Genomic DNA, 18231 nt, shown 5'->3' on the forward strand with positions numbered 1-18231 from the left:
AACTACAGCCATGGAGAACAGATCGTGATTTCCAGGGGGGGAGGGGTAGTAGAGGGTGTTACAAAGAAATAGCATGGAGATTGATGAGGCAGAAAAGGGTTAATAAAAGTGAACCTGAAGGGGGACTGCCCAGGCCTGCATCTCCTCCCCAGGAACCGCCCAGGCTCATCCCCTAGAAATAAATCTAAGATGTCTAAACCCTCATAAAAAAAGTAAATAAGATCCAACCGGTATTAATTGGTTCTTCACACATGCTTAAACTATTAAAACCTGTCCATTAGTTGAATTCTAGCCTGATTATAATGCAATTAGAATGGAATGAACATTAAGGCTTGTCCCTCCCCCTGTGGGTTTTTCTGCATGCATTCTGGGTAACAACATGCTCAGAAAGAAGCTAGTTATATAACCAACATATGTCAATCAAATGACCTCAGTCTATATGTCACATCTCCTGTTGTAAGGACATTTACCTACCCGTTCCTATATAAGAAAAAGCTAACCTAAATTTAGGGGCAGTTGTCTGCCCAGGCAACTTCTATGCCGGCATCTTTCTTAAATAAACTTACTTCCTTGCTCTCCTCATTTCAGGCTGAGTCTGTACATTTTTTCACCTTTTGCAAACAACCAGGGGTTAATTCCAATGACACAGCAGAGATCTCTGGGTTATAACACGTTTCAGTATCCCAACTGAAATGGATGGTAGTTATACACATATACAGATACAGGTTTGTATCTGTATATGTGCCAAAATTTATAGAGCTAAACACCAAAAAAGTCAATAATAATAAAAATAAACATAGACTAGCCAACATCATAGCACACAAAGGTTCACAATAAGTGTTTGCTGGATCGATTTACACATGTGGGGGAGGACCATCATTGCCCGTGTTCCACACTGCCCCAACCCAGTAGCAAGTACTGTGTCCACTGGCTGACTGTACATAAGCAAGAATGAGTTTCCTGGGGATGGGACAAGTTAATTATAGATACACTTCATCGACTGTTATATTTGAGGTCACCAGGTCCAAAATTCTTATCTTATACACAGCCCAATCCTTTGGAAAAAGATTATAATAAACATTTGTTCATTGTTTCCCTAACTTCTTTCTTTCACTTCTTTCCTTTCACTTAAGAGCCTTCCCAGGTGGGATTCACCTCAACTCCCAATTTAGAAATGCCTTCTAATTATCTTAAGGCAATCGGTCTTTTATTTCTTCTGACCACTATGGTTGATTTAGTGATGGATCATTAAACCAAGAAGGGCAAGTGAAGCCAAAAAGACCATTCCTGGATTGCTGTGGGAGCTACGGAGTAAGAAAATACTCTTTCTTGGTCAATTTGTCACCACTTCAAGGACTGGTTACCACCTTTCAACAATAAGGGGAGAGTCTGCTGAAAGAGCAAGGAGGCAGAGAGAACTAGAGAGTGAGAAACTCATTCCTGGACATATCATGTGTTCCTCCATCCAGCCCAGTGGTTGCCAAACTTAACTAAGGTGATAAAAATCTCAGACCGCTTCTCAGTCCTGCTGCATCAGAATCTCTAAGAAAAGTCTGGGAAACGACTCTAGTCTCACCTTAAGCTAGCCCTATGTTGAAGTTTTCAGGAATGTGAACCAGTAAATTTCCTTTATAGTTTAAAAGAAATTGAGATAGGCCTGTCACTTGGCAACAAAAGCATCCCAACGGATAGAAGCCAGCTAGATTTTGTTTCCTTTTGTTTTTTCAATCTTTTCTTTGCAGAGGAGTAAGCAGAAACTCTCAATGAGTTATTTATATGTCTCTGATAAAGTTCAAAGGGCAATCTCAGTTAGGATTTCCAGAACAACCTCAAAGAAAACAGGTTGAGAAATAAATCTGTCAATATCTCTTCCCTCCCACTGCTCCTCCCTCTGGCCCTCCTTTTTTTTTTATTAAATAGGCCATAGGATACCTCTCCAAAAAGACTCTTACTGTGTGGTGTTCAGAATCATTTCTAGAAATCTGAAACCCCAAGATGGACCTCAGTGCTGCAGATCACCGCATACCTCTAAGTGATGGAAATAGCATTCCTGTCATCGGGATTGGTACCTACTCAGAACCTAAAATAGTAAGCTTCTCTCTCTGTGTTTTTTGGTTTTGGGTTTTTTTTTTTTTTTTTTTTAAGAAGCCTTTCTAAAGCACAATCTAATTCATTTTGAATGGATCTCATTGATTTACCTTTTGTAATAGTGAAAGCAACTTCCAAGGACTACTATTTGGCTGCATGAGTATTGAGCCAAACATTAAACTAAATCAATTTGTGACTACAAATTCTCTTGGGTTAGAGAATGGGACCTTTCCGCTTCCTTTCCTAAAATTCAGCTGGATGCTGATTATTTGATTAATCTCAAGCACATGACATTACTGCATTTATGGTTCATGATTTTTTTTTTCAGTTTATATATAAGAATTCTTATTTTAGTTCAATCTAACAAACATGAAGTGAAAACCTACTACACAGGAAGCATTAAGCTATAGAAGCTTCAAATATGACAAGAAGAATCTAGAGATTAGAAATCTAATAGAGAAAAAAAAGAAATCTAATAGAGGAGGCACAGTTATTAATAACTAATTATTAAATAATGAAGATAAGAGTAAATGCTATCCTAGAACTATAAATAGTATCTCACTGAAAACACAGGAAAGGGAATAGTTTGACCGTGAAGACTGAAGTGGGTTTCCATTAAAACACAATAAAGTTTCTACTTAAATCTTTCTGCTAATCTCATTGCAATTCAGCACATCACACTGATTGCCAGAATAAACGGTGCTATGTGAAGAAATGGTACTGAAATTTAAGTGATCATGGATGAATGACCTCTGCAAAGCTAAGTGTGAGTTCATCAGGCAGAGAAGCAGAGCTGAGGCAGGACATGTTAGGCAGAAGGGGAAGTATAGAGGCCCAGGATATATGATACACCTAGGAAAGACCAAGCCCACGGTGGCTGGCATATGGAATTCGTGGTGGAGGTCATGGCAGCAGGATCTGGAAATGCAAGCTGAGACTGGATTATAGAAAAGGAGGAATTATTTAAAGTTTAGGATCAAAGCAATAACATTGTTGGATCAGTGTTTTTGAAAGATAATTCTAGGGCAGCATGGAGAATGGAAGGTAGAGGAAGATAAATAAACTAAAGATACCAAGATTAGTTAACACTACAATCACTCAGTTCAATTCAACTTCAATTGCCAGTCCCCCTGTTTTGGAAATGCAAAGGAAAATCACTGTTGAAACAACTATAAGAGTCTGGGTCATTGGTCTCCTCCTCTTCTTACTTTGCCCCCGTATTCATAATCTTTGCTCCAATCTTTGCTTCTAACTAGCTTCTTTTCTGAGCATGCTGTTACCCAGAATGCATGCAGAAAAAAATCTTTGCACACACATGCAGAGACTCATAAGTCTGTATTTCCTGTTCTGTTTGTTATGTCTCCCTATACAACTATGGACTGGCTACATGAAAACCACCTAGGGCATTTTTTTTAGGATTTTATTGGAGAAGGGGAATAGGACTTTATTGGGGAACAGTGTGTACTTCCGGGACTTTTTTCCAAGTTAAGTTGTTGTCCTTTCAGTCTTAGTTGTGAAGGGCGCAGCTCAGCTCCAGGTCCAGTTGCCGTTGCTAGTTGCAGGAGGTGCAGCCCGCCATCCCTTGCGGGAGTCGAACCAGCAACCTTGTGGTTGAGAGGACGCACTCCAACCAACTGAGCCATTTGGGAGCTCAGCGGCAGCTCAGCTCAAGGTGCCTGTGTTTAATCTTAGTTGCAGGGGGCGGAGCCCACCATCCCTTGCGGGACTGGAGGAATTGAACTGGCAACCTTGTGGTTGAGAGCCCTCTGGCCCATGTGGGAATCGAACCGGCAGCCTTCGGAGTTAGGAGCATGGAGTTCCAACCACCTGAGCCACCAGGCTGGCCCCACCTAGGGCATTTTTAAAAAATACAGATCCTTAGGCTTCACCTCTGGTCTACTGCATCTGGATCTGCTGGGGTAGAATCAGCATTTAACAAGCCCCGTGGATAATTCTGTTATACCATCAAGTGTGTGCTCCATCTTTCACAGGCACCTCTAACTCAACCTGACAAAACTACACTCACCATCTCCCCTCTTTAGCAAATACCACCACCTCCCAGCCACCCAAGCCAAAAATCTGAGTATATTCCTTCACTCTGCCCTCTTCCTCATTTCTCCCCTTCTCCCCATTACATCCTAATGATTGCTAAATCACTGTTGAAAGTATCTCAGAAACATTTCCCCAGTTCACACTCTCCTCTTTATCTTCATTGTCACCATCTTAGTTTAGGCTATTAACTTATCTTTGGGCTATTCTTCCAATTTTCTTCTCTTCTAACTAATTATCCAAAGTGGGGTTATCAGGATCTTCCTCAGATCCAAAAATGATCATGTCACCGCCCTGCCTAATTATTTCAATGGCTTCCCATCCACCGTAGGGTAGAGTCTGCACTCCTTCCATTTATGGTTCAGTCAAGACCTGTCCATCCAGCAACATCTATCACCGTTCTTCCAATCTCTCCCTAAATTAAAACAACTGTCTACATTCCTTGAACAACTATCCCACCTCCGTGCTTTTGTGGCCTTCTACCTGGAACACACTTTCTCCTGATTTGTTCACTTGGCTAACTTCTACCAAACGTTCAAAACTCAGCTCAGGGATACCTCTTCTTAGAATCCCAGGTCACAGCCACCACAACTTGCCCTCCTGCATGTTCACATAGGCCCTATGCTCAACACAATTGGAGCACTTGTCACACTATACCATAATCATCGTTTCTCTGCAACCTTCCCCACAAGACTGTGAAATTCACTAGGAAAAAGACCATGCCTTGCTTAGCTCTATATTCCCAGTAGGGTATCTATTATAGTATGTAATGGGTGTTCAGCTACTGCTTGTCAAACGATTGAATGAGTTTGTGGCAGGGGATATATATAGTATGTATGTGAGCGTCTGAGGGTATGGAGATGCAAATGGACACAACAATAATAGCTAACATTTTCTGAACACTTAAGCATGTACCAGGCACTCTCTTAAGTGCTGCACACTACAGGCATTTTCTGATTTAATCCTCACATTATGAATGAGATACCACTGAATGCCATTTTACAGATGAAAAAATGGAGGCATTGAGAAATAAAATAAATTGCCTCAAACTTGTAATGCTAAGGAACAGAGCAGGAATTTGAACCTACCCACCTCATTTGGGCTCAGAGACTATGCTCTAATCCTTATACTATATTGCCTGTTATAAATGTATCCTCTATCATTGAAGCCATATATTTCTAACTATGACTTTCTATGTGTATTTCTGTACATGAAAGTATCTAAGAATATATGTCCTGAAATACATATCCTAGGAGATATATATAAATGCTATGGATTTGAGACATTCAAAAGCCAGTTATGTCATTTCTCAAAGAGTTTCACTTCACAAGGTGAGACATACACCAATTAGAGACTATGACATAAGAAGAATACTATTAGAAAGGAAAATCACACATGCAAACCACATTTGTGATCAGAAATATTACCAGTTGTAAAGTGATATGTGGAGTTAATGGTACGTACACAAAAGCAGAAACTCTACTGTGAAGAAAAATATACAACACGCATCTGGAAGATTTTCAGTAGGGGGAGGGCTAGAGCTAGGATTAAAGGGAAGACTAGAGTAGGGAGAATGGAATATCTCATACAGAGCAGACTCATACTTTCTGTTCCAAGCCACACAAGTGACAACTCCTTTATCATTTACTCTGAGGCAGAGGTTAGAGCTACCTGTGTCCAAGTTGGTCACCCTGAAATAAAAGTACTAAATTAGCTTTAACTTCAGAATCAGTCTTACTCCTACAGGTAGAGGTCTGATGTCAACATTTAATCTTCTCCGCTCGACATGCCTGAGAGTCTTTTCAAAACCTTTCATTCCACAAGAAGTACAAAGTGAATGTTGGACTGAGGTAACTCTTTAACTGGAATTGATTCACGTTTCGTGTACATAGTCAAGTCCATCAATATTTGTCCTGGGATCCTGTTCAGCTGGGATACAGTAGTTAGGGAGCAGCAGGGTACCAGGCGAAGACTTAGGCGTGTCTTCGGGAGGAGATAACATGAGAGCTGAGATGGAAAGCTAAAATGAGGAAGACTAACACCGTCTCCTCCAACTTCTGCCCTGTTTAGATTCCACTAGAACATATGGAGATAGGAACTGTGGGAAAGCAGCTTGGAAGAAGTCTTATGGGGCTGGGTGAGGCTGTCCAGCTCAGCTTTCTCCTGACTTACAAAGATTTTTTTTTTTCTCTTAATATGCCCAACTTTCTTGTAAAGGTGTTTCATGTCTGTGAATTCAGGGAATTTGAGATGGAACCAACATTTAGTAGCAACAAGCATTCTGTGCAATACCTCACCTAATGATCACTAATGAAAACTAAAATATACTAATTATCTCTGTGACCTTTGTCAACGAAAGCTTCCCAGAATGCTTTCATACAGGGATGTAATGGTCTACAATAGCCTTCCAACAAATCTCCCTTATTTCTGTCTCTCTCCCTATAGCTCCATCTGGGTAAGTCCAATAGCAAGAGTTTTGAATTTCATTCCTTTTTTTTTTTTTGCTTTGGTAGGAATTAATTCAGTTTTTATGAATATCAGCCCACAGAGTTAATAGCCAATATTAATCAAAAACTTCAAGTAAAACTCAAGATTATTACCAGGTGTGCAAATGATACAAAACCAGGACAGATGGCACATATTTTGGAAAATAGACAATAATTTGGTTCAATAAATTTATTGCCTCTCCCATATATGAGACATTTTTGAAGTAACACAGGAATCGAAACACTGGGCTAGAAACAAGGGATTTTAAAATATAAGAGAAGCTGAGGCTCTTTAAGAGAGATTAACACTTATTCAAAGATGAAAGTAACCATGAACAAATCTAGTTATGGGTTAGGTCAAGAAACATCAAGCTATGGGGAAGCAGTGGCCTAAGAAGGTGGATTGGCGTCATAATTGATCCTGGTATTTCTTCCTGGGTGGCCCTTGTTGAGATTTCTATAACTACAAACAGTTTTCATAACCTGGAGAGTGAGCCAAAGGCACTGCATATGGGGTAAAGGAGAGGTGAAGTCCAAGTCCTTGATGAGTAGCAAGAAGGAACTTGAAACGTGGAGTCCACCCTGCCCCTGAGCTGGCAGAAGTAGGGGGCACAAGGCTCAGAACCCCTTCTCAGAAAGAAGCCATCCTTTAAATAGTCCTTGCTTTCTCCTCAGTGCCCATCTAATTCCCCTCTTCCTCTCAACCCAGGGAACCTGTTTCACCTGCAGAAGGCAAAGCTTTGTTCTTACATCAAGTATTTTTTTTATATACTGGAGACAGGTTGTTGAAGGAAAATAATTATTCAATGACACTTGTTAAAGTGTGGTAAGGAAGACTTTTCATGGGGAAGGACTGTTGTGATAGGCGTAGGGACCACCATGATGGAATTCTGCAATAAGAGATATTGGGCTCAACTCTGAAGACAGTCCAGGCAAGGGAATTTACAGCCAAGAGCAGGACGGGGTCAGTGAATAGAAAGTTACGGAGAGGAAACATCAGGGATAAAGGGGGGTTCTGGTTAATCTGACCCAACAGGATTCTTGCTGAAGACAGAGCTGGGCGACCAGAGCTGGGGGATGATGGGGGAGGAGGAACCTGATTCGATATGGAAGGTGATCAGATATCGAGGATAGGATGGGGTGTTGTTGCCAAACTGACTTAGCAGGATTCTTGATCACATTGGCCAATGCAGAGATAAACATGGAAGTCCATGCTAGAAAAGAGCTCAGTTAGAATTTGGTCAAGAATCTGTGTCAGGGGTGAGAGTGGTCTCATAATCTCTACCTAAAGGGGTCAGGGACTAGCAGGAAGCGTAAATAAGTGGCCCTGGGGAACTAAACCTATTTCTCCATTTTGATCTGCTTTCCCATTTTGATTGCAGACATGAGCAAAAGAAATGTTTTATTTTCTTCTTTGCCACATGCAAAAAGAAAATACATGCAACTACCATCAGGAGATGATAGTCAGTCAAAGATACAAGATTTCACTCACCATTCGAAAAGAGGGTGGCAGTTTCTACTCTATAGCCAATTGCCATGCATAAACAAGGGTCTGGTATGGCCTGATCTTCTAACTCTTTTCAGAGAGTATTATAGGGTAATCATTAATTTTTAAGCAATGGCAACTCAGTAGTGTTTTTGTAAAGCACCACATGGGCTAATATTTTGAGGGTCAAGGAACAAAGGGGGAAAAAAATCAGTGTTTGTTTTTACTTTTAGTATAGTGTGTATCCTGAGTTCTTTCCAGTACCTGAGACCCCTTCACACTCCAGACACAGAGGCCTTGACTTTGAGAAATCAAACATCAAGAACTGACTTCTGCATTTTGTTATGTCTTTCCTCTCTAGAGGCAATGGATGCTGCCCATCAGCCGTAAAAAGTGGTTTGGTGGCGGCAGTAGAAGGTAACAAAAAAATATCAGGGAGAAAAATGTAGGTTCATATTTCAAAAATATTAACCTGCCAAAGTTAAAATGAACTAAAAATGAGAAGAGACAGAATACATAGAAATCAAGTGAGAGAGCTTCTATAATAAATCAGGCAAAAAATAATGACTTGAACTTGGCTGATGGCTATGAGGAAAATAATTTGGCTGGAACCTAGGAGGGAAGTAAGTTGGCTGAAGGCTACAAATCATTAGGGTAAGTTCTACAAAGCTTGGCAACCAATTAGATCCAGGCAAAGGAGAGTGAATGGTAAGAGATCCAAGGCCAAAAATTATGTTTTAGGCTCAGGTTATTATATTCTTTGGATCTAAGGTTTTGAAATGTGTTTGAGTCACTTACTTCTTATTTAGCTAAATCCTTTTTTGAATACTTAAAATTTTGAAATGTAATGTATGTAGAAAGAGACAAATACTTTCAAAATGAACATCTGTGTAACCACAACCCAGATTCAAAATTAGAACACACCAAACCCCAGAAGCCCTCTGTGTGCCCTTCCCAATCTAAAACCCTCCCTCCCTCAAGAGATAATTGCTCTTACAATGTCCATGGCAATTATTTTCTTGCTTTTTTTTAAGGGTTGTGTAACTTTAACAATGTATTTTAATTTGGACAGTTTGGGGACTTTCTAGGAATGGAAACACACTGAATGCATAATTTTTTTTTGTCTTGCCTCTTTTTCTAAATATTATGTTGCAAGATTCACCCATGTTATTAATCATGTCTTCAATTATTTTTATTGCTGTATAATATTTAATTATGAGACTATACTGGTATACACTCTACTATTGGTGGGCCTTTGTATTGCTTCCAGCTTGGGGCTTTATAGGCAATATTGCTACGAAGACTCTTGCATAGGTGTCATTGCATATATGCATGAGTTTTTCTAAGGTAAATATCTAGGCGTGGAATTGCTGTGCCATTGAGTACCAGTATCTCCAATTTTAGAGATGACATCAGTATAGATAATTCCCAAAGTAGTCATATAATGTACGTTCCCTACAATAATGCATGAGAGTTCCCCTTGCTCCACATTCTCACCAACACTTGGTGTGTTTTTTTAATTTATGCGATGCTGGTAAGTGTGAAATTATCTCTCATTGTGGTCTTAATTTGCATTTCCTTTATAATTTAGGTGAGATTAATTTTTCACATCATTTATTAGCCATTTTGGATATCTTTGGCAAAGTGGTTGTGCCTTCTATGCATTTTTCTTTATTAGATTTCCCTTTTCTTATTGATATGGTGGATTTTTTTAAAAATCTGGATACGATTTCTGTGTCAGTTTTATCTATGTGAAAATATTTCTTCCCATTTGTCTTTTTACTCTTTTAATGGTATCTTTTCATAAGCAGAGTTTCTCAATGTTAATGTGGTCACATTTAGAACTCTTTTAATGTATCATTAGTACTTCCTCTAGCGTGTTTAAGAAATCCTTCTTTACCCAAGTGTCTTCAATTGGCGACTCTGGGCACAGACTCTGAAAAGGAGATGTAGGCGCAGGTGGTTTCCTGGAGAGTACTCTCCGGAACCAGACCTGTTAGGGAGTGAGAAAAGACGGTGTGTGCAGCCGGGAGAGCCGCAGTGTGATACAGGAGCTAGCACGCCCCCAGGGAGCTCTGGAATGCGAATGGTGCTACAGAGTCGAGGTAAGATCAGGCTTTTATACTCCGTGTCATCCACAGAGGGAACCAGATGTGAATAATCAGCAGCCAACACTTCCGGCAGCTGAGGAAATGGGGCACACTATGACATACACTACAGTCTACACTGGTGCCAATTAGATCTACTGGTTTTATACGCTAAGTTCACCCCTGGGAACAGCTCTTCCAGAATGGTGTGTGATCTCTCTCCAAGAAAAACTTTAAAAGAGGTAGACTCAGCAGGATACATACAGCTCCTGACACTAAAGCTGTCTTCAAATTGTAACTTACGCTTATCATCTCCCGCCCAGACTATGCAGCCTAGATTTCCTGATTCCTTAGCCAACATCTCTGCTGGTCCAGGTGATTTACCTGACGTTAAGACCCAGACCCTCATCCTTCAGTTGTCTGAGTCCCTCGTCAACCCACCCTCTCAGGTCATGGTTGCTGCCTTGTCCATTAACTATTAAAATCAGTAAGGAGTGTATCATTGGATCACCTAGGTGCCAAATATTTTCTTCCCTGTCCCATTGTACAACAAGGGAGGAGCCCTACCTCCTCCAATCATAAGTCTCTTACCCCCACCAGCATGGCTACTCTTTCCGATGAACTCTTGAAATAGGAGCCTGGTTTCACCTGGGAACTAAGACCTTTAGATTCACAGAGCCTAAAATTCAGGGATGGGAAGCACACATTTTCCAAGTAGATCAAAGGGAGTGATGGTACGATGATTCATTCTTACTTAGTTTTCAGACTCAGTTTTCAGTTTTCAGTATTGTACTTACTGGGGACACGCAGCATAAAAGGATGTTGACCAAGGGTACAAGTTACCTCCTGGAGGATGAAACCTTATCCTTAAGGACTCTCCCCTTCCTTAAGTGGAAGAAGGGGGCTATTTACCATTTTAGAAAACAAAACTTTTATTTTATTGAGCTTGTCCTTAATCGTTAGGTCAAATTTTTGCATTTTAGATTCTTCTGTCACATCACTTACTTGAGTCTCCAAATATGGTGTTCTATTTGATCTTTCTGCTTCTTTCCTAAAATGGATTTTCCTAACACATGTCAGAATTTATATAGAATTCTCTTATGCTACATTTAAGAATTACAAAGAACTACTTTTTTATGTCCACATTTCCAGCTAGTTCCTCCAGATTGGTTAGAATTAAATCCAAAATAGTAATTCACCTCATTGCTGCTTCCACCATCTAAGAGACAATATTTTTAACAAGAGTGTACCTTTTAGAAAAGGCTCTTTAATGATGGCTCAATGATTGAAGATTTTCACTACTAACTTTCTTCTGTGCCATAATCTTATTAAATAAAGCACCATTCATATATTACTTCAGGCTAACAGTCAATGCTACACTCCGACCTTAGCCCTTCTCTTTCTCTCTTCATCCTAAATGCTCTCCTTCTGTGCTTCTTTCCTTGGTTAATCTTTGAAAATACAAGTGTACTCATACACTCTAATGTGCATTGTTTTGAGCTCTTCCCCTTGTAATAAATCTACTTTAGCTCTGTACCTAGTTTGTCAGTTTCAGCCCACAAAATCTCAGCGATAGATTTCTGAGATATATTTATCATCTCATATTAAATTTTATTCCTTTTATTAATACTAGTGCATATGCTTGAAAATGAAAGTAGTATTTTTATTTTAAGCCTGTAAATTCCTGGATTCTACCTGAAGCCTCCTCTTCCCACTGTGCTTTTATTGTCACACTTGTTATCATCCCTAACATCTCATTTTAGAGTCTGGGATTTTCATTGCCTCGATTTCTGTTCAAGCCCTATTAATCATGCTAATCAAAGAATTTCTAGAGGGCCTGTATCTTTCTCTAACTATTTGATATTTGTTACTATTAATCTTATTTTCTAATACCATCTGTGTAGCCAGCTTGTTCATTTTTTCATATCATCTTCTCTTCTCAATAGTACTGACTTTCAACTGAAATAGGAAAAGAAATACAATTGATGCTCCCAAGGCTTCCTATTTCTAGCCCAGCACTATAAAGCCACTAGAAATACAAGAGATTTCTTATCTCACTCGTTTTACAACAAATCAATACCTGTGGACCAGAGTTCACAGGTCTGATGTGATTTGTGAAGCATTTGATTAGAACACCGACAATATATTAACAGAAGAAAGCACAAGTAGTTTCAACATTTGTGAATGAGATCAGAATGGTCACCATATGAATATGAGGGCAATAAAAATCAACGAATAGGATTAAGCCTCTCCTGCACACAAAACCTAAAAGAATTTGAAAATTTTATCTGATGAAACTAAGTGTTTATCTTGATGGAAATCTCCATCAAGGCTTCCATGTCTCATTAAGAAAAAACATAACTAAATTGACACACTCTTTTTTATTATTATTATTTTCAATTATAGTTCACATTCTATATTACTTTCAGGTATATTGCATAGTGGTTAGATATTTATATAATTTACAAAGTGATCCCCTGATAAGTCTAGTACCCACCTGGCACTATACATAGTAATTGCAATATTATTGACTATATTCCCTGTGCTGTACTTTACATTCCCATGACTATTTTGTTACCACCAATGGTACTTCTTACTTCCTTCACCTTTTTCACCCAGCCTCCAACCCCCCCTTCCATCTGGCAACCATCAATTTGTTCTCTGTATCTATGAGTCTGTTTCTCTTTTATTTGTTCATTTATGCTGTTCTTTAGATTCTACATATAAGTAAAATTATATGGTATTTGTCTTTTTCTGTCTGACTTATTTCACTTAGCATAATACCCTCTAGGTCCATCTATGTTGTCACAGATGGTAAGATTTCATTTTTCTTTATGGCCAAGTAATATTCCATTGTATATATGTACCACATCTTCTTTATCTAGTCATTTATTGATGGACACAGGTTGCTTAAATATCTTGGCTATTGTAAAGAATGCTGTAATGAACATAGGGACGCATATATCTTTTCGAATTAGTATTTTGGGTTTCTTCAGATAAATACCCAGAAGTAGAATTGCTGGGTCATAAGGTAGTTCTATTTTTTATTTTTTAAGGAACCTTCATACTGTTTTCCATAGTGGCTGCACCCATTTACAATCCCAGCAAAAGTGCGCAAGGGTTCCCTTTTCTCCATATCCCCGCCAACACTTGTTTGTTGTTTTATTGATGTTAGCCATTTTCACAGGTGTGATTTTAATTAGCATTTAATTGTTGTTTTAATTTGCGTTTCTCTGATGATTAGTGACATTGAGTGTCTTTTCATGTGTCTCTTGGCCATCTATATGTTAAGACATACTCTTGTATGTTTAAAGTGTTATCATAGAGCATCATGGCAGAGGGTGTAGACACTTGTGTATCTCCCCTTAAATCTACAACTAATCAAACTTCTAAATGAAACAGGTTCCTCTGCTTAACACACTGGCAACCTTGAGACAACCACACATTGGTAGAACTGAAGGCGTGTGTACTTGGACCATGTAGGGGAGGCAGGATGAGGAGAAAGACAGGGATTGTACCTGTAATTGCAGCTCCCCAGCCACTGTGGCTAAGCCCAAGGCCCTAACTAATGGACAGATAAAGGAATCGTGGTGCAGCCCCCACTCTACGGCCCAGTGGAGGGGAAGCGGGGTAAAAACAGTGGTTGGTGCTTGAAACTCGCTCCCTCTACCAACTGCAGTGGAGCCTGGTAGCAGCAGCGGAGACATGTCTATGGTCTCCCAGCCACAGTACAGTGGTACCAGCAGGAAAGGGAACCAGGTAACAGCGCATGGGCTCACAACCCAGCTCCCTCCCACCCACCACATCCCCCACCACAGTCGTAGTGTCCCAAAACCCAGATGACCCAAACACAGTGGGAACACTCACCACCCTGCCACCCAGGTAGCAACTCCCATGACCACAGCGAAAGTCCCCCGCCCATACACCCCAGAGGCACAACTAGCGTAGGTAAGTGACAACAAAAACTACCACTAGGCACCATCTAATGGAAAACAAAGACCTCTAATTATCAACCTGCTGAACTGTTAAAATCAAAATGGTACCTAAATAAGAAAATATTCACTACTTCAAATGAACCTGCCACCTATCAAGCACCATGAACAACCAAGGTAATGTGACAACATAGGGGGAAAAATGACAATTCTCCAAAAACCAAACTGAAAGTCATGGCAGATAGTGATCTAAATGACAGAGAATTCAAAATGGCAATCATGAAGAAACCCAATGATATACAAGAAAACTCAGACAACTCAATGAGCTCAGGAATAGCATTAATAAATAGAAGGCGTACTTTACCAAAGAGATGGAAACTATAAAAAACAACAACAACAACAAAAAAAAAACAGAAATTCTGGAACTGAAGAACTCAATAAATGAGATGAAGAATCTATTAGAAAGCATTGGAAATAGATCATATGAAAGAGAGAATTAGTTCAAAGAAGGAACTAAGAGAGAATGAGTTCAAAGAAACCTCGTAACTACACAAAAAGGGAGGAGTAAAAGAATGGAACTTGTATAGGTGAATGAAGATAAGATGTTATCAGAAAAGGACTATGTTATCTATGAGACATTATATACAAACCGCAGGGTAACCACAGTACAAAAATCCAGGGCTGAGATACAAAACATAAAAACAAAAAAAGAGGAAACAGAGAAAAACATCCTTTCCTGCCACCCATGTCCACCCCAAGCAATCACTGATCTATCACTATAGATTAGTTTTCATTTTCTAGCATTTTCTATAAATGGAATCATAAAGTATTTATTTACACTTTTTCGTCTGGCTTTTCTTATGTATAGCTGTTTGATATTCATCCATGTTGCTATGCGTATCAATAATTCATTCCTTTTTATTATTGGGTAGTATTGCGTTCTGTGGATAGAATTCAGTTTGTTCACCCAAACGTCGGATTTATAATTGAGCCTTCTTCAATGAACCTATGCCCTCCTATAATACGGCTACCATGACATCTCCTGTCACTGGTAAAACTGATCAAGTCACATTTCTGAAGCTGCAAAACTGAGGGCAGACCTGGGATGGATAGAGTCTCCCACTAAGGGGGGGATGTTCCCCGGGAGGTCAGTTTCTCCAGCCTCCAGATACTATCTTCCAATTACAACAGCATGGAATTGGGAATTTGTCATTTTCACTCTAAAACAATATATAGCAAAGTATCCTGATTACGAATGATTAAACTCAAGAATCATTTCTTTTCTCCCAAACCCCAAACCCCTTGTCATTTCAGACCTCTAAGGGGGACTGTTTGACAGCAGTGAAGACGGCCATCGATACGGGGTACCGGCACATTGATGGGGCCTACATCTACAAGAACGAGCATGAAGTGGGGGAGGCTATCAGGGAGAAGATAGCAGAAGGGAAGGTGCAGAGAGAGGATATTTTCTACTGCGGAAAGGTGATATTTCTATTCCCTTTACCTCCATGTCCTTATTTTAATGGTAGACCTGATGCCACTTTTCTCTACTAAAGAATTTTGGATTCACCAAGAGATGAGAATTTTCAACTGCCGAATTCCTTACTCTTGCCAAGAATTTAGGGACTAGTAAGCTCCTTGAAGGTTAGGGCACAGCTCCTTCTTCACACATGGGCACGGATTTAAAGCAATATGGACAGAAGCAAATCTACAAAGCAAAAATGTGAGGAGTGGAGGGAAGGGGGTGTGGTTCATATTACATACGCATTTGCCAAAGCTTTCTTTAAAAGGGCAACCTTCCTTTTCTTTTGTGTGTGCCTATTTGTCCATAGATCATTAATTTTTTTATTGAACTATAATTCATATACCATGAAGTTCACCAGTTTAAATCAGTGATCTTTAGTATATTCCCAAAGTTGCACGACCACAACCACTACCTAATTTCAGAATATTTTCATCACTCCAAAAAGAAACCTCATACCCACTGGCAGTGACTTCCCATTTATCCCTCTCCCCCAGTCACTAGCAATCACTGATCTACTTTCCACCTCTATAGTTTTTCTATTTTGGACATTTCATACCAATGGAATCATACAATATGTGGTCTTTTGTGTTTAGCTTCTTTCACTTTGTATAATGTTTTCTGGGTTCATACATGTAGTAGCATGTATCGGATTTTCATTTTTTTATGGCGAAATAATATTCCATTGTATGGATATGCCACATTTTGCGTAGATCACTATCTTTGGAGCAATTTAAATCTCCAAGTGTTAAAAATCATTATCCATTGAAGAGCAATCAGAAAAATAAAGCATAATGATTCAAATAAAAGCCAGTGGAAATACAGGGTGTGTATTTGCAGGCAGCTTTGCAGGAATAAAGCTGTACAACTTTGGAGAACTTGTAATGCAATTCTCCTGAGAGTTCTAAAGAAAACAAGAGGCCAGATTTTGCCTCTTCCCAGCTTCCCACTCAGCTCCTTTCCAAGCTCTCCAGGGCTTTGCGATTCCCCAAGTCACCAGCCACTTATGGATTATGTTTCCAAGCAGCCACATGGAGCCACTGTCCCAAAATATCAACCTGCAGCTTTTCTCTTTATTACAGCTTTACAATTTTGATTCCTAAAGATTTTATTATTACACAGTGTCTTATTAGAGTAGAACATCCAGCCTTAAACAGGTGCTCTCAAAGTGTTTCCAGAGAAGAATAAACTTGAATTCATACCCTGAAGACCTACGCCGAAACAGCCTGCCCAAAGCCAGAAATATTTTTGAAGACTTGTTCTACCTTAAAATTTTGTAGACGTTGCCATTTTTTTCCATGATAGAGTCTTCTTTGTTTCATTTTGTTTCGTGTAAAAATGAGGTTTTAAATAAGCACCAAAAAAATAAACCAAAAAACTTTCCTCCTTATCTCCTTGGTGAGTAGTTAAAGCGGTTGCAATGTCTATCATGTTGGAAACACTGAACCGAATTAAATTAATTATTTCATAAAGTTACTATGAGTTAACATTTAGAAAACACTTAAACAGTACCTATCACTAAGCTAGTGCTGAATGAAAATAAATGAAAATATATAAAACAGAATTTTCGCTTAAATGGGATGACACAATAACACCAAAGGGGCCCACAGTCACAGCAAAAACACATTTTTCCACTACTCTCTCCATATTAAGTTTTCTCTTCTCTGTGCTTTTAAGGCAAGAAAAACAAAATAATTATCCAACACAGAAAGAAAATCAAATTTTACCAATTTTGCTTGCCCTTACTAGTGACAAAAAGAAATGGAAACCTTTTTTTCCCAAAGGAATCTTTGAGCAAATGTGATGCTCCAAGAAAATGTACTAATTTATCCTGAGGCCCTGAGTACCCCCTTAGCTCCCTGTGTTTTACAGACTTCAAGGATATACATGCCCTGGTTTGACCACCCACGCCTTAATCTTTCATTACCTAACAATTTAGAGATCAGGTAATTTATTTTTCCTTTTTCTGTTGTTGTTAAGCTATCTAAGTTTCTTTTATTCATTTTTTTAGCCTATTGAAGATGTTGACATATAACACTGTGTGACTTTAAGGTGTACAGCATGTTGATTTCATACACTTAGATACTGCAAAATGATGACCACCATAGCATTAGCTAACACCTCCATCCTCTCACATAATTACCATGTCTTTTCTGTGGTGAGAACATTTCAAGTCTACTCTCTTAGCAACTTTCAAATATATAATAGTTTTACTAACTATAATCACCACGCTGTATATTAGATCCTCAGAATTTACTCACCTTATAACTGGAAGTTTGAACCCTTTGACCTCCATATCTCCCCATTTTCATCCGTGAATTGCTGTCCAGTTGTTGGCCTCTGTTGTGGAATGAGGCTGGGGTCTCCGACCCAATCATTTTGGTGACATTATCGATTCAGCCAGAGATTCAGTAACTTCTTAGTAGGAAATGGCAGAATTTCTTTGGGGTCGGAGTAGGACCAAATGAGAATAAAGGAGCAGTGAAAGGGACTCGACACCTTTGAAATAATTTAACATTTCACCAGCTTCTGGACTGTCTGTTACAATGTGAAGGATCCAATGAAGTCAGCCATGCAATCA

The 18231-nt window shown here is 39.3% G+C and overlaps 2 protein-coding genes across 4 annotated transcripts in view; one reads left to right on the top strand and one right to left on the bottom strand.

Moving 5' to 3' along the window:
- The window catches only part of CREB3L2 (cAMP responsive element binding protein 3 like 2), a 156248-nt gene that overhangs the window by 126768 nt on the left and 11249 nt on the right, over window positions 1-18231 (bottom strand). The window lies entirely within an intron of this gene.
- AKR1D1 (aldo-keto reductase family 1 member D1) overlaps window positions 1996-18231 on the top strand; it is a gene marked incomplete at both ends in the record, with an annotated part of 39641 nt that continues 23405 nt past the window's right edge. For 2 of the 3 annotated variants that reach the window (XM_081038766.1, XM_081038768.1), the window contains 2 exons: window positions 1996-2088; window positions 15443-15610. In XM_081038766.1, the coding sequence (XP_080894892.1) occupies window positions 1996-2088; window positions 15443-15610 (261 nt within the window). The remainder of the gene's footprint in view (window positions 2089-15442; window positions 15611-18231) is intronic. The other variant, XM_081038767.1, reaches the window with a different exon arrangement.

Source organism: Rhinolophus hipposideros (genome assembly GCF_964194185.1).
Source record: "Rhinolophus hipposideros genome assembly, chromosome: 25".
NCBI classification, from domain to species: Eukaryota; Metazoa; Chordata; class Mammalia; order Chiroptera; family Rhinolophidae; genus Rhinolophus; species Rhinolophus hipposideros.